We start from the raw sequence: 17,868 nt of genomic DNA, 5'->3' as shown, positions 1-17,868 counted from the left end.
ACCGAAAACCTTCGCTAAAAATATTTATTATATTTGTCATTGAAATTATTTAATGCTTAGTTTTTAAAAATAATACACATAATTGACAGAGTAATAATTCTATTATGGTTACTTTCAGATTAATTATTTTTAAGCAACTTGGAGCATATCAGAACAGAGATTCCTTCAGAACAGAGATTATCTCACAATCACACCAGAGATTATACCAGGCAGAGAATACGAATAAACAAGTAAGAGTATAAAATAGTAATTTTTTTTAAATGTCAAAAGTAAAAAGACTCTATTATCAACGAAGTAAAGCTATGTCGGATTTAGTGATTAATATTGTACAGAGTTATAATTTGGCTGCATTAGAAAGCGTATTTTCAGTTTCAAATAATAATGTTCCATTGTGTAAAAATTTTGATTATGGAAAAGTATAAAATTATTTTTTAATCTATGTCCGGATAGATTTGTTATTTCCTATATAATTACATAATTTTTATTATTACTCGTAATAACAAATGCCAACAAAACTTTTTAATCTCAAAAACGCTATATTTTAACAGGTCTTTTTAATGTCATCCCAGCAAACACAAAATTACCGATATATTAATGTTAGTAGTAATTTTCCACTTAACAATGTTATTATATAATATATTTGTTATAAAACATTTACATTGTTAAATGGGAAATTACAATTAACATTTATATAACGGTATTTGCTGGGAATGGTTTCAGTGCAAAAAATCCTTTTCTTTTCAATGGATCATATGTTTGGGAAATACCAAACTTTTACAGTTCAAATCAAGTTAAGCTCTTACAATAAGGGAGATTATCTCGTATATTTGCTGTTTGCAATCTCATTTTCAAGTGGTTTTCCAACAATTTTAAAAGCTATTCAACTTGTAATGAAAACCAATGTTACATAAGAAAATTTCATTAAAAAAAACACTCTTTTACAATTTAATATTAGAATAATTGTATTTAAAAGAGAAAAGTAATAGTACTACATATTAGAATATTTCTTTGCCTCTTGCTCAAACCTCTATACTCGCTTCTTTACAGCCTGTAGCATAAGAGCATTGACTTAGCATATAAATATTAATTTCTTTCTGTAATGTTACATATTAAAGAATTACATAATAAATTGAATTTGCATAAACCATTTAGTGTCTCGATAATTCTTATTTGTATTTACTTATAAACAACAAAACTAAAACATGACATCATATAACGCAAAGATACAAACGTTTTAAATCTGATTTGCCTTTCCTCTTATAAAAAAGTATTACTGCCTAAAAAATTACATATTTAAAATCACATAGTATCTGCCATTTTCTCTGATTACCTTAGATTGGCAATAATACGATTACTGCCGTATTAATAATTATAACTAAAAAACTAAGCTCCGGACAAATTTTTACTAACAAGGGGAAGACCAGGTGTCTTACCCTGGGATTTTGACCCCAATTTTTTTAATTATTCTGGAGACAAAATAAAAGTTTACGTCTCCCGGCGTTTGATCGAATAGGCCTTAGTTTCAAAGTAATAAATTTATGAAAATTAGTTATACCGTGACGTGATATATGAGCTTTCTCGGTTATTGTTCTTCCAATCAGTACAATTGGCTCCGTGCGTTAGGTGCTTGCTTCGCAATCGTGAGATCCCGGAGGTAAACAATAAATTTTTATTCTTTTAATAAGTGTGTTTATCTATTTTGATGATTTTGATATAGTACAAAAATTTTTGAAATAGAAAATTTAATTTAATATCACATTCTAAACATTAATTTAAATTTAACTTGATGGGAATTTTATTTCAAGTAATAATATTTAAAATAATAAATAAGTAATAATAATAATGTATAAATTATTTGTAATGGATGACATATAAAGGCAAAGTATTTAAATTTTTAAATTGTTTAAATTTAGACATTGTAGAATCGAAATATATCAATTTCAAATTAGGTGCTCACTGAAAACTGTTCTAAATAAATTGTTTATCCGCGGATCGTGCGTGGCGCGCTCTAACATTTGTCGCCAGATCGTTAAAGAATTTGGTGCTCCCAAAAATTTTATACTAAAACATTCCTAAATATTCTTATTCCTCTATTCTAAGATAGACATCGTAGAATAGAAATATATCAATTTCCGAATTTGGTGCACACGATAAACTGTTGTAAATAAATTGTTTATGATTATGAAGGTCTAAAAGTATTGTTTTCCGAGGTTGCAATGCTGCGCTGGGTATACATACATTTAGTATACATGATATTTATGAAATAAGTATACATTTTTAATTTATTTTAGGGGTTTCTTTGAGTACTAAATTAGCACTAAATTCTAGTGTACTTGTTTCGTGATCACTATATAATTTTTTTTTGTTACGGGGCGGTCTAGCTTAATATAAGCTGGACCCCCACTTTTTATCAAATTTTCTGTTAAAGAGTATTGAGTACCAAAATTTGGACTGTGATACTAATTTAGCACCTAAATAGCATTAAATTTTTGACTAGGTAAGAACTTGATTTTTGATGATGGGAAATCTAGTTTAATATTTTTTTGTAATAATTCCTCACTGAAGATTGGTGTTTTTAAGAAACGCCTTTTATTTTGTCGTGAGAGTGCTGTGAAAGTTTGAGTGCGAAACCAAGTTTAACACGGAGAAGCGTGCGCGCCCATTTAAGCGCAACATTTGGAGGCTCGCCCGGGATAGGACGAGCAAAACAATTTTTTTTTTTTAAAACGAACGTACGAGCAGTAAATTATGGCTTTTGTGCATATTCCTCAAAAGGAAATGAGTACGTGCTCGTCGGGAAACGTTGTGCGTTCTCCGGAAGTGGTCGAGCGACCAAACACGCTGTCGTCGGAAGATGTCGAGCTGGCGACAAAGGATGCCGAGACGACGGGCACGTACTACATTTGGAGGAGCTTCGTACAATGAAAAAGGAGAGTGGGCAGACATGAAGACAAACTTCCTGAATGTCTTTGGCAAAATGAAGAATTTTCTCAGCGTTTAAAACAGCAGCTTTGATCAACACAAGGCCAATCATTAACTTATTTAAATTCTTGCTTTAGATTCTCACAAAAATAATATTGGATTTAAATTAAGAAGGCAAGACCTTTGGAGGTCTAAAAAAATCGATTTTTTTTATTGCATTTCATGAAAGTACATATTTTTAACCCTTAAACATATCCTGTAAAATACGGGAACACATTTTCGGGTCTGGGAGATTTTTTTAACTTTGAGAAGCTATAACTTTGTTTACAATCAATATTTTTCTATAATTTTTTTTTTAATGAAAGTTCAGAATCTCAGAAGTGTGACTGCACAATCGGCATTGTTGAAAAATAATTTATTGTGAAGTTATAAAGAAAAAACCATTAAGCAAAAATGAAAAATTGGTCAAAAATCCACTTTTCTTTCAAAAAATCATATGTTTGCAACAAAAAACTTTAAAAGACTTACAAGTACGGCATTTAAAGCTAAAGAGTCACACTTTCAAAATAAAATTTGGCAAAGTCATTCCTTTTATAAAGTATAATTATGTAACATGGAGAATATGAGATATTTTTGGGCATCTAGAAATCTACTTAAAAAAAAATCATATCTTGGCAACAAAGAACTTTTAAAAACTTTGTAATACGGCGTTTTAAAGCTAAAGATTCATACTTTCAAAAAAAAAAATTATATCAATGTCATTTCTATTAAAAAATGTACTTATGTGACAAGGCGGATACGAGGTATTTTTGATTAAATAGTGTCTAAAATTGAAAATCGATGTGTTCTATGAAATATTTCGGAAAAACTCTCTTTTCTACAGCATTTTATAATATTCCAATTTTAGACAGATTATATGCGAGTAACATCCGCGAACCGATCTGTTCGAATGTATTTTGTCCAGCTTTTTTATAAAAAATACTCACAAAAAGTTTCACTTACATGCTATATGGGTCGCATTGACCCTAACAAAACTTTGCTGCCGTGCCGTTTGAATTCTAGTTGACCAAAAAAGTTGATCAACCATATCAATCGAAAGAGGAGACTTCAAACTTTTTTTACGTTTTTGTCTGAACCTCCTATCTCATTCCGTCTTCACATAACAAGCGCTCGAAACTTCATATAAGATCTCTCAGACCCACTTACGTGTTTAAGGGTTAAGCACCTATCCTTAAATTTTTATTAAAAAATTTAAAAAAATTGGGCAAGTTATAACATTTTATACAAAACGGTAAAAATTTTTACATAATATTTCTTTTTGATTTTATTTTATTATTTTTATTATTTTATTTTATTATAATATATATACGTATATATCAGGTGTAGAAATATGAAACCGGAATTTCCCTGGTGCTAGCCATCAGTTTAGGGATCGTAAGATCGCTTCTGCAGCGCCATTATCTCCCTCTAACAGCTGACGAAGATTTTCAACACACAACAACCCAAGTTCCATACACCGGTATATTTTTCTATAACCTTGAACATGTCGAATTTTGTGCCTACAAACTATGATTTGCAGACAGCATTGGTTTTCTGTTATCATTTGAAGAAAACTGATGCAGAATCGCATCGAATGCTTGTCAAAACTTACGGTAAACATGCTCTTGGTAAAATACAGTGTTTCGAGTGGTTCAAACAATTCAAAAGTGGTGATTTTAACGTGAGAAACGAAGAGCATGGAAAACCATCAAAAAAGTTTGCAAACAACGATTTGCAAGCCTTATTGGATGGAGATGATACTCAAACTCAACAAGAACTTGCGGATTAATTGAATGTGACGCAGAAAGCCGTCTCCATTCGTTTGAAAGCTATCGGAAAGATTCAGAAAGTGGGAAAATGAGTTCCGCATGAATGAAAGACAGCAAGAAAATTGAAAAACCACTTGTGAAATGCTGCTTGACAGATACAAAGGAAAGTCATTTCTCCATCTAATTGTGACAGGTGATGAAAAATGGATTTTCAGAATCCTAAGCGTCGTAAATCATGGGTAAATCCAGGCGAACCATTGACATCCACTGCAAAACCAAATCACTTAGGAAAGAAAACAATGCTCTGTGTTTGGTGAGATTAGAAGGATGTAATCTATTATGAGCTACTAAAACCTGGTGCAACCGTTAACATTGATTGCTACCAACAGCAAATGATCGATTTAAATCGAACATTACGTGAAAAACGACCAGAATATGGAAAGAGGCGACACAAAGTCGTTTTGCTCCATGATTATGCCCCATCACACACAGCAAAACGGGTCAGGGAAACGATTGAGGCGTTCAGTTGGGAAAAACTAGCGCATGCGGCTTATTCTCCAGACTTGGCTCCGTCCGATTATTATCTATTCGCATCACTGGGACACTCTCGGTGAACAACGCTTCAATTCGTATGAAAATGTACGAAAATGGCTCAATAATTGGATTGCTTCAAAAGAAGAACTGTTTTTTTGGCGTGGCATTCATAAACTGCCGGAGAGGTGGGAAAAATGTATAAGTAGCAATGGAGATTATTTTGAATAAAATATTTTTTATCATTTTCAAACAACAGACGTCTAATTTTTACAAAAAAATTCCGGTTTCATACTTCTACACCTGGTACATATAATAAGTATACTTTACTTCAAAGTAACTAACTAGTAATGCTTCTACCCATCTACCAAGAGCGCCACAGGAAGATCTTTGCATCGTCAATATGTGGGTTTGTGTGTGTGTGTGTGTGTGTATATGTCTGATGTCCAAAAAGGATCGCGCGTGTTTTTTGTTTACTGTTCAATTAAATCTCAGCTCATACGAACGTAAAGATGGACAGAAAAGGCACAAAATTAAACTTTATTAAGGCAAATTGGATGGCAGAAATTTTGTGAATTAGGTGATTTCTGGATTTGGCATTCCTTTGGAAATTCATACTGATCGAGGTAAGAAAATGTTGAATCTCATTATTTTAGGAATTATTTTGTTTATGGGGAATAAAGAAGACTCAAACTACTCCGTTTCACCCTCAGTCTAATATGCATGTGGAGCGATAGCATCAAATACTTACTCGATGAGAACAGGTACGTGGATTTTATGTTCTATTGATGTGTACTATGTAAAATTCGTGGATAGGCCTTCATCGACTTGATATTCACATGAATTCTACCTGGACACTTTTATGTTTTCCAGATTTTAACACATTTTATCCACGTAGAATTATTGACGAAATTTGACGGAGATTAAAATAGGTGACAGCAATGTGGATTTTATGAGAATAAATTCACATCGACTTATCTTGTACAATTCACGTAGAATTGTTGATTAAATTTAAAGGAGATAAAAATAGGAGATAGCAACATAGAATTCACGTAAGTAATTTTTTCATTTTGATTTTGAAGTCCATTTTTTTTCTTGAACACAATAGTGTTGAAAAACATAAATATTATCGATTTACGAAATAGATCTATGAATGAAGAAACCTCGATCTTTATCTTAATAAGCAGACAATATTTTTTAAACGTTTTTTAAATATTTTCTTAATAAAAATTTTTTTACATTTAATTTAATTATTGTATTATAATGACATATATTTTTTAGTTACATTCTTATTTAAACAAATAACAGAAAAGTTATTCCAGATGCTATTCCGCATTTGTGAAAAGCAGTAAAAAAAACTTTAATTATATATATATGTATATATATATATATATATATATATATATATATACGAGTATAGGGTAAAGTCGGTATATACGCCGCAGCTATCGAAAATTTAATTTATCAAGTATTATTTACTATGTTTAAGGAAAATAAATTAGGCTAATAAAAACTTCATACTGTTTACTATTATAAAAAAAATTTTTAATATGAAATATTTCTTTTCTTATACTTGAAAAAAAAAACTTAAAAAAACCCTTGCATTTTTGTCATATAAAAAGTGGCGGGATTTACGACTACTCATGTGTAAAATATACGGCGCATCGAAATTTACAAATAATATTTTCAAATATGATATAAAATAACATAATGACTTACAAAATGTGTTTATAAAGTTTATTAGGGAATAAGAACAGTAAATATGTATTCAAAGTAATAATAATGCAATATGAAAGAAATTAATATGCACAGACATCAACAGAGTGCGCATTGTGTTCTCAACATAGTGCTCAACATAGAGTAAGTGCTGCTTTCCAATCACGCAGTGTCTGTATTACGGCATAAATCCCGCTCGCTGAAAAGGCCGTATATCCTAAACAAATGGAATATACAAGATATCAAACTAAATAAAGAATACAAGAGTTATGCACTTGAATCTTGCTTGTATTTCATCCTTTACTATCGCTCTACATTTACATATCATGAAATAATCATTATGCCTTTTATATTTTCTACAGTAATTATTTTACGTAGACGGTAATACACGATCGTGCTACTTCTACGTGAAAAAATTAATTCAATTTACGATATTTTCGTTAATATTAACAATAAAGAACTGTAATTACAATACAATACTAATATAACATAAAGGCACATAACAAAATAGTTCTGAGCAAACTATCTTTATTTCTTCTATTTTTTCTTACTGCTGCGGCGTACATCCCCCCGCGGCGTAAATACTGACTTTATCCTATATAAATAATGTGGTTTAATTATACATGGTCCATCTTTTTGATAATATATATGCAGCTAGTCTATCAGTTATATACATATATTAGTATAAAGTGTTCAAAGGTCGTCACGAGGGATCCAGTTCGCAGCAATCTTGGAAATCAAGCGTTGTCCACCGCGGTCACAAGTTGGATATGTGGCCGCTTGAGAATTTTCGAGAGAAAATTTCTAATTTTTTTTGCGAAAAATGTTTTTTATGTTACAAAAAAATTGTTTTGTTCATTGGAATTATGCGGTGTAATAATATAATATTTATACGGATATTTCGAAGAAATTCATAAAAGAATTTGAAACATCGATTAGATTTCGACGTTTCTAGTACCGTTTTTGAGTGGACCATCCACTCGATTGGTTACGTAGATTCCACTTATTGCATAATCCAAAGAACGTAAATTCCACGTACCTGTTCTCATCGGGTTTTGAGTTTCTTGGCAAAGTTTGTTTCAGGAAATCAAATAGATTAACATCCTTGATTTTTTGGTATTTCTCTCTTTGGTATATCCCCTCTTCTTCGAAGACTTCAAGATAAAACGACTTCATTAGAAGAATTTAAAACCTGGTATTAAACCTGAGAAATACTTAACAATAATTTAAAAAGAAATTTTTCAATTATTATTATTAAGTAAAAAATTTTTTTTTAAATTATTGTTACAAAGTACTTTTAATTAACGTACAAATATATATATTATTTTCTGAAAATATTTTTAATAGAGGAGAAGAGGGTAATATGGCACCCATTTTTATTTTATTTAATAATTTTTTTTATAATTAATATTTTCTATTGAAACTTGAACGATTACATTTGTCAAAATGTTGTTTAATAGATGCTAGACTCAAAGTAATGAAATGTTTATTATTTATGACGTGATTTATAAAAATCTAGTGCGTTGCATAATCGGCGGAAGAAAAGAAGTGGTTGTAATAGAGCTATCTATAAAAATAATTTTAAAAAATTAGTTTAGTTTAAAAGAAACACAGTACCTAGTTACAAAATTATATATTTTTAATTTTCCATTGTTTAGAATTTTTTTGATTTAAAATTTTTTGGTGTTCAGAAACTTCAGAAATACCATAAGAAATTTCATTAGTAATATCACTTTATTCCTGTTTAACATTAACAACAAGCATGATGTCTCCAATATGTTTCTAAATACCGCTCTCTAGAATAGCAATCAATTTATCGAAGAAATATTTAGATATACAAATTTTGCTTAAAAAACCATATTAATAAAATTTGATGTTATTGTTGTAACTTTGTACAACTCGAAATGTGTATAGCTGAATAAAAAGCTAAAAAACAAAAAAACTCGAGTATATGTACATTCGTGTGATAATACACTCAAGTTTAAAAATAATGAGGAAGTGTATGTAATTAATTAAAGGTTAAAGGTGAACCTTGAAAAGTTTAGAAGTGCTCAAAAGTAAAAATGCCTTATAACAATTGTCAATCATTATGTATTGGCATGTTAATATCACTAAAACACGGCGGGCTACTAAACAAATAACCTTATAAGCAATTGTTAGAATACTCAACTAATAATGGAAATAATAAGGGTAGCATTATTGTCAACAGTAGCCATAATATCCTCTTCTTCTCTAATATAAAAGTATAACTATTAATATTATTAAATTTTATTCAAATTATTGAAATTACTTAAAGCATTTTGGGCTGAAAGGAAAAAGAAGAAAGAAAAAGAAAGAAGAACAGAAGAAAATAAACAAAAGAAGACAAAACGCAAAACATGATTATTCAGACGGGATATAATACATGTATTTTATAAATAGTTGTGTAAATACAATACGTATGTATTATATCTATAAATATAATACGTGATGCATACGGGCAGCGAAAGTTTATGTTAGTAACGTGAAGAAAGGAACAAAAAAAAAGGAAAACTATTTTTCCTAAAGTGAATATTTGAAAGAAAATTACGAATATTTTGAAAAACCTTTTCAGAAAGTTTTTTAGATCCTTAAAAAATTATCAGTAGTTATTTCTAAATACTCTAAATAGTATATAAAATTGTTAATAGATAAATATTATTTATAACAACGTAGACATTCTTCTATTAACATTTTATTGCATTTTTAAACATTTTGATTGACAGAAAGAAAAGAAAAGTTTTTAGATAAATTAATATTTGCAGTTAATCCGCCAGATAAGAAAAAATTAAATACTCTTATTAAAAATAAGCTAACTCAATTACATAATCACGCATACAACTATGAAGAATTACATAAATTAGAATTTTGTTTGATAGATTTCCATGAATTTGGTCGTATTACGCAAGGAATAATGAAAAGGGTTCGTAAGGAAATAAAAAATAATAAATCCAGTTTCCACACACAAACTCAAAGTAAACATATTGATAACGAAATTAAATTTGCTAGATGTGTTATTGGCAGTGCAAAAACATCTCAATTTAACGAATTCTTAGACTTTTTAATTAAAGGGGAAGGACTAAAATATCTAACAGTTTTGAAAAAGAAAGGAATAAAGCTAACTAATGTGTCCAGTATTTTACGTAGATCAGGTACTAAAGGTTGTGAAGCATTTAAAAACTTATATGATCTGTGGTTTGATGACGAAGGTCATAAAACACAATATTTAAAATCTTTAGAAAAAGAGGAAATAAATCTAGCTTGTGTTTCCAGTATTTTAAATCGATCAGGTGCTAGAGGTCCTACAGCATTTAAAGATTTATATGATCTGTGGTTTAATAAAGAAGGTCAGAAAACAAAGTATTTAAAATCTCTAGAGAAAGAAAAAATAAACCTAGCTAATGTCTCTAGTATTTTAAGTGGTTCAGGCGCTAGTGCTCCTAAAGCATTTAAAGATTTATATAAACTGTGGTTTAATGAAGAAGGTCAGAAAACAAAGTATTTAAAATCTCTAGAGAAAGAAAAAATAAACCTAGCTAATGTCTCTAGTATTTTAAGTGGTTCAGGCGCTAGTGCTCCTAAAGCATTTAAAGATTTATATAAACTGTGGTTTAATGAAGAAGGTCAGAAAACAAAGTATTTAAAATTTCTAGAGAAAGAGAAAATAACCCTAGTTAATGTGTCCAGTATTTTGCATGGATCAGGCGCTAGTGCTCCTAAAACATTTAAAGATTTATATGATCTGTGGTTTAATGAAGAAGGTCAGAAAACAAAGTATTTAACATCTCTAGAAAAAGAGGAAATAAACCTAGCTAATGTCTCTAGTATTTTACATGGATCAGGCGCTAAAGCTCCTAAAGCATTTAAAGATTTATATAAACTGTGGTTTAATGAAGAAGGTCAGAAAACAAAGTATTTAAAATCTCTAGAGAAAGAGGAAATAAACCTAGCTAATGTCTCTAGTATTTTACATGGATCAGGCGCTAAAGCTCCTCAAGCATTTAAAGATTTATATAAACTGTGGTTTAATGAAGAAGGTCAGAAAACAAAGTATTTAAAATCTCTAGAGAAAGAGGAAATAAACCTAGCTAATGTCTCTAGTATTTTACATGGATCAGGCGCTAAAGCTCCTCAAGCATTTAAAGATTTATATAAACTGTGGTTTAATGAAGAAGGTCAGAAAACAAAGTATTTAAAATCTCTAGAGAAAGAAAAAATAAACCTAGCTAATGTCTCTAGTATTTTAAATGGTTCAGGCGCTAGTGCTCCTAAAGCATTTAAAGATTTATATGATGTGTGGTTTAATGAAGAAAGTCATAAAACAAAATATTTAAAATCTCTAGAGAAAGAGGAAATAAACCTAGCTAATGTCTCTAGTATTTTACATGGATCAGGCGCTAAAGCTCCTAAAGCATTTAAAGATTTATATAAACTGTGGTTTAATGAAGAAGGTCAGAAAACAAAGTATTTAAAATCTCTAGAGAAAGAAAAAATAAACCTAGTTAATGTCTCTAGTATTTTAAATGGTTCAGGCGCTAGTGCTCCTCAAACATTTAAAGATTTATACGATCTGTGGTTTAATGAAGAAGGTCAGAAAACAAAGTATTTAAAATCTCTAGAGAAAGAAAAAATAAACCTAGTTAATGTCTCTAGTATTTTAAATGGTTCAGGCGCTAGTGCTCCTCAAACATTTAAAGATTTATACGATCTGTGGTTTAATGAAAAAGGTCATAAAACAAAGTATTTAAAATCTCTAGAGAAAGAGAAAATAACCCTAGTTAATGTGTCCAGTATTTTGCGTGGACCAGGCACTAAAGCTCCTAAAGCATTCCAGGACTTATATGATCTGTGGTTTGATAAAGATGGGAATATCACACCATATTTAAAATCTGGTGGTCATAGTGGGCCAACTTAACTTCTGTGTAATTTTCGAAAATTAAGTATTTCATTCCACATCAATTCTCAATTTAATGTCGTATAAAAACAAACAGTGTAATTAAGTGGGAAATATTTTGATCTATAGTTTAAACATTATAGAATACATTTTCTTTATGAAAAATTAACAATTAAAATTACACTTATGTTAACATTTTTTTAAAAATATAATTCCGAAAACAAGCACAGTTTACCTAAAATAATAAATTGCTGAAAATGATACATAAATAAATGTGATGTATGTCGCACAACGAGCATAAACAGGAAGAACATTGATACTTGATTTTACGATTTTTTAATATAATAGCGTAATGGACAGCAACCCTTTTTGCTAATAAAGGCCTTTTTACTTCTTGTGCATGATTATGTAATACATTTTTTGATACCCTTGCAAAAGAAAAACTATAAGAATATAAACGAATTACTGATATACTATTGAAAGACTATAGAATTGAAACGGGTTAATATAATAATGTCACATGCTTTATTTTAAGTTCTAAGATAATTCCAGCTTTATTTTAAGTTCTTAGATAATTCCAGTATATGGCGATTTTCAATAATTACCATCTCGTTAATTATTGCAAAGTATGGAAAATGGTAGAGAACGTTTCTGTTTAATTTGACTGGCTCCATCAGCTCGTGAGATTTTACTTTGAAGAAATTTTTTTCCAAAATTGAAGTTGGTTATTTAAACTTTGTGTGATCTCCAAAGGTTAAAAATTCTAGAAAAAGAAAGAATAACTATAGTTGTCCAATTTATGTGGAACAGCTAATGCTGTAACAACTTAAAATTATGCAATCTAATAAAAACTCACAGAGCTTCGGAAACAGTATGAAAGCATGTTTTTTAAAAATACTGGTGGCACATTTGCTTTATTTTATTGGTTTTTTGTTTGTTAGTCAAGGAATTGCTTATTCCTGAATTTTACATTGCGTTTGCAAAACTAATTGTAAGCATTTACTTTGAATCCGTGAACAACATAGTTCCACGGTCGAAATCGCTTATTTCGACCGTGGAATTATGTTGTTCACGGATTCAAAGTCGGAGTTTCTCACTCTAAGTCTGTAATGTTCACATAATTCACCTGTAAAATCTGTATACACTTATTTATTTATAACACTTTTGTTTGTGTAAATAACTGTAAATATTTTGTGTAAATAGATTATTTAATGTTAATGTGAGAGTAACTTGCGTGTAAAAACTGTAGTTATAACGTATATTCAAATTGGTGATTTTACGACATAATTTTCGGGAATGTTTTCCCGAGAAAACTTCAAAACAGTCTGGAAGCACGACGTATTAAAGTATTATTCGGAGATACATTCTCCTTTTTTAGCATTTAATATACGAGAGTGCGTGATCTCGTCGTAAAAAGCGACGTGTAAAATCAGAAAGCTCTGTTTAAAAAACTATGATAAGTAGAAACAGATTTAAACTTTTTGTTTTATGTAATTTTATGAAACAGTTATCGTTGTAATCGGACTTAAGTTTAAGTTATGATAAAAAATTTTTGTTTATTTTTATACTTTCTTAAGAATAACTTACTTGAAGAGATACTAATTTAAACGTGTTTGTTTTTCTATACAACTTGTCAAACTATCTAGTTTAATTTAAAAATTAGCTGTACACACACACACACACACACACACACACACACACACACACACACACACACACACACACATACATATACACATACACGTATGTGTAAGAAATATAAAATTAATTTATATGTAAATAATACAATTTCTAAATATTGAAATATTGTAATATTGTAAACGGAAATGGAAGTTTAATACGAATAATTTTGTTTAAGTTTTTAAACTATACATTTTCTTTTTTTCAAACAAAAACAACCGAATTGGACTGAACAATTCAATCGATGATTGTCAAGATAAAGCATTCAACCGGATTTTAGGAATAAATTAAATATGATTCAAGCTACATCAAGATTTCATATGACTAAATCATTATTGATAACTTGCTGACATTGTACAGTATAACGTAGAACTGTAAACCATAGTTTAGCCATAAAAGTGACATACGACTTCATGCATAAGACATACATTAAAACCGTTGCGTATGTGAAAACATAGTTTTGCGTGGGGATATAAAATTACAAGTTCCATGCCACGATAATAACATAGCTGTTGAATACAGGAACGAAAGTTGCGGATAAAAATTAAATTACGTTAGCTATAGATTCTTTTATCATTGTCAGTTCTCATTTTGTCGTGCTGCAAAGAATAGTATATTCGTCATGTTATTGTTCAATATGTATATTTTTTAACTACCAATAATCAAAAGGCTCTGAATTAAACACAATCGCCGTTTTTTTATTTTATAGTCAATTTCCTTTTAATAAAAATCTAATTATGCATAATAATTTTATGTACGTGTATATTAAATAATTTATTAGTTGCTAATTGTATTTGTAAATTATAAATGTAGTAAAACAATCGATCTTTTTACAACATTAAAAATTACATATTTAATAAATATATGAACATTATACAACTTAAATAATTCAGAAAACGTACTAATTGTATAAAAAGATTTTGTATTATGACGTTACCGGAAACGATAAGTAAAAAAGAAATGAGTGTTTTGATGTTTACGTTTAAAGTTCTTACCATTTGTGGATGTTGGCCGCCGAATTCGTGGACCTCGCGGTGTAAACGTATCCTGTATGATATATATACAATTCTCATAGTTTTGCTAATAAATACATTTACGTTATCACAACTGTTGGATTTAATTTTGATTGTGGACAATGCCGACGACTTCGCTGAGAATTTCTATATAACACTTGCCATGTTTGTATCATGCTGCAAAATGTTCAGTTTATTGAGAAATCGTAACAACATTGCGATGCTGATTGATATTTTAATGAAGAAACCATGCAGACCTACTGAACATGATGAAATAGAGATTCGACAGAAGTTCGACAAACTTGTACAGCAAGTATTATAAAATAATTAATAATTATGAAAGTAATTGTTACATGTTACAAAGAATTAAACCTCCTTGTTATATAATAAATATTATAAGAGTCATGTGAAAAATATTGTGCATGTATATGATACATAATTAAGCATTATGTAGAGGACACATACTACTTTTCTTTAAAGGATTAATTTATTTGTGGATTAAGTTTACATGAAGTTAAATTAAAGTATTACGATTCATTGATAAGATTTAATGATAAAATAATAAGAGAAACTTGAAAATTTATATTTTACAGAACAAATACGTTTTACTACGCTACAATGGTCGAATCGACATGTGCATTTGCATTGGTAACATCTGTGTTCAAAGACTACAGGAAACATAGATTAGCTTTCCGGGCGTGGCTACCCTTCAATTATTCTTCGCCGATGCTATTTCGAATTGCTTACGCTCATCAAGCGATAAGCTTAACAGTTGGATCAGTCCTTCACGTCGCATGTGACAGCATAATTTGCGGATTATTAATGCACATTTGCTCTCAGCTGGAAATATTGGAATGTCATTTGAAAAAAGTCATAAACAAGCCACACCTTCTTCGTGAATGCGTCATACAGCATACATACATTTTCCAGTTAATTTTTGAATTACTATTGTTACAGTTAAAAAATAATATTTAGAAATATATAATTTAATGTTTGAAAGTTAAAATTCAATTGATTTTAGATTTGCATTAATGGTGAATGAAAAATTTAGATTTACAATCACCGTCCAGTTTTTAGTTAGTATGCTAGTAGTGTGCTTCAATCTGCATCAACTGACGCAGACGAATGTGTTAAGTGCGAAATATATTCAGATAGTATTATATATGTTTTGCATGCTCACACAAATCTCTTTTTATTGCTGGTATGGAAATGAAGTTAAGTTGAAGGTGCGCGCACATATACTTTACATGTAATTCTTTATTTTCTTTTGCATGTTTTATGTTTTCCTGCATCGTACATGTGTTCATGATGATTTTCTGGTGTTTTAATGTTCTTTTGAAATTCAGATAATTCCGTTTTGTTTTATTTTACTTGGTATCATATACGCTTAAGTTTATATTTTTATGAATAAAGAAAACAAGAAATAAAACGACAAGTATAAATCAGGTGCAGTAAACGGCGCACAAAAAATAAAATAAAATTAGATAATTACATAAAGATGTATTGAACGTTTTGGTCCATTTTTTGAGCCATCTTTGTCATAAATTGGCCATCATTATTTTTTTATGCTTTTGATGTTGTCGTTGCTTTCATAAGAATTGGTATCACTTTTAGTAAAAATAATCTGTTCAGAAAAAAGCTGTGGTGTGATTTGCAAAGTCAAAATCTATTACTTTTCTGTAACAAAAAATAACGAAAGAAATCAATTGCAATGTGATTATTTCTCTTTGTTTCATTTTATAATTAAGAATAGAAAAGTTAATAAATAATAATTTTTTTTGCCTATATTCTTAAAATATAGAGTCAGCAACTAGTCAGTAATGTATTCGGAATGGAATGGTTTACGTTGGATTATCACGTGCAAAAGAATTTGTTAATAATTATGACACGTTGTATAATACCTATCGAGTTCACCAGTGCCTACGTTATCTCTATGAATCTTGAATCATTTGTCAGTGTTAGTATAAAAATTTATTTTTGATCTAAGACTAGTAATTGATTTTAAATTAGTAACTAAATTTACAAATGTTTTTGTTTTTAACTCCATTTCAATATAGATATACAACACATTATAAAATAAAATTTATGATTAAGTTAAAATTAACTTTTATTATTATTTTATGTTAATAAAAGATAAATTACAAATAATTTATAAGTTACAAAATAAATTTTCTGTATATTGTGCGTGTCAGTAAAAAATTAGTTACTAATTTACAATTGAAATATATGATAATTAAATAATTTTATTTATTACAGTTACTCAAGACGTCGTATACTGTTTACAATGTACTTCAACAAATGCGATGATAAAGTAATAAATATATGAATGTAGAAGAAAATTCATATTTATATTTTGTATTTATATGAACGTTAATCTCTTTGTATAAAACAAGTGTATGTATTAAAATAAAATATTGAGTTGGATTGTCATAATCAATAATTTTTGTGTGTTAAGTAATATTACTAGATAAAGAGATATCTCAAATATTGTACAATATTTTTTTCTGTTACCATCATGATACGTTTGGAAGTTATTCAGGGTTAAAATTCAAAAAAGACTAATTTAAAAAAAATATTATTTCTATTTTCGAAAAATCCTAAAAATCTTAAGAAAGTTGAACCTAAAAATTTTCCTAATATTAAAATATAATAGCATACCAGTAAATAAAAGTGTATAAATATATACATACATAAATGCTCAATTCTGCGGTAAAAGTAATGCAAACAATAAATCCAGGTGAGATTTATGGGTTTGTTACAATTTTTTAACCGTTCTATATTACACGTTTACAGCAAATGACAACGGGGTTATTGCAGTATTTGGTGAGGACAGATGACATACGAAGATACAATGAGATTAAGAGGGCTTCTTTTGGATGTCAAGGAAGTTAAGTAAAGTTTCATCAGCAGTTTGACGTTACAGTTTAAAGATTAAACTGATTTTCAATTTTTACCTAAATATCGCCTTTTAACTTGTTATGGTGCGGCCAGATGTATCAAAATGGACATTTTTGCTACAAAGATCGAATAATTAAAATTTAATCTATATATCAATATTTACGTTTCGGCAAAAATTACATGTTTTTTTTTTTGAACGAACATATCTCCACGGCAGAGTTGATATGACAAACGTTTAATAACACATGCTTTGCGATACGGTGCGGAAGTAGCCTTTCGGAATAATTATGTGATGCATCCCATATTTTCACATATTATTTTACATTAATGTGTTCGTGTATATGCAGAATTGTGCTTACAATGTGATAGAATACTAAAATGTTCAACT

At 29.3% G+C, this 17,868-nt stretch overlaps 1 protein-coding gene and 1 long non-coding RNA gene across 2 annotated transcripts; one reads left to right on the top strand and one right to left on the bottom strand.

The window, feature by feature from the left end:
- Positions 1-13,883: 13,883 nt before the first annotated feature.
- Positions 13,884-16,045, bottom strand: LOC120358540. The gene is made up of 4 exons (XR_005575472.1): positions 15,763-16,045; positions 15,289-15,422; positions 14,565-14,759; positions 13,884-14,168 (listed from the first exon to the last, which is right to left on the bottom strand). It is a non-coding gene; the product is annotated as an uncharacterized LOC120358540 (long non-coding RNA).
- On the top strand, positions 14,163-17,022 carry LOC120356848 (odorant receptor Or1-like). The gene is made up of 5 exons (XM_039453098.1): positions 14,163-14,891; positions 15,176-15,511; positions 15,604-15,808; positions 16,384-16,539; positions 16,839-17,022. Exons 1-5 carry the CDS (start codon positions 14,497-14,499, stop codon positions 16,887-16,889), a joined length of 1,143 nt encoding a protein of 380 aa, XP_039309032.1. The 5' UTR covers positions 14,163-14,496; the 3' UTR covers positions 16,890-17,022.
- The last annotated feature ends 846 nt before the right edge of the window (positions 17,023-17,868 follow it).

The sequence above is a fragment of the Solenopsis invicta genome, chromosome 8, assembly GCF_016802725.1.
Source record: "Solenopsis invicta isolate M01_SB chromosome 8, UNIL_Sinv_3.0, whole genome shotgun sequence".
NCBI lineage: Eukaryota > Metazoa > Arthropoda > Insecta > Hymenoptera > Formicidae > Solenopsis > Solenopsis invicta.
Note: the sequence above shows the minus strand (reverse complement) of the source record. Positions and strands in the feature narration are given on the sequence as shown.

What these genes read in the sequence shown, in the direction of transcription:
- LOC120356848 (XM_039453098.1), top strand. Translation starts at nt 14,497, where the DNA reads ATGACGTTACCGGAAACGATAAGTAAAAAAGAAATGAGTGTTTTGATG. An exon ending in GAAATGAAGTTAAGTTGAAG is followed by an intron (nt 15,809 to 16,383) that starts GTGCGCGCACAT and finishes CTTAAAATATAG; the next exon opens with AGTCAGCAACTAGTCAGTAA. An exon ending in ATCTTGAATCATTTGTCAGT is followed by an intron (nt 16,540 to 16,838) that starts GTTAGTATAAAA and finishes TATTTATTACAG; the next exon opens with TTACTCAAGACGTCGTATAC.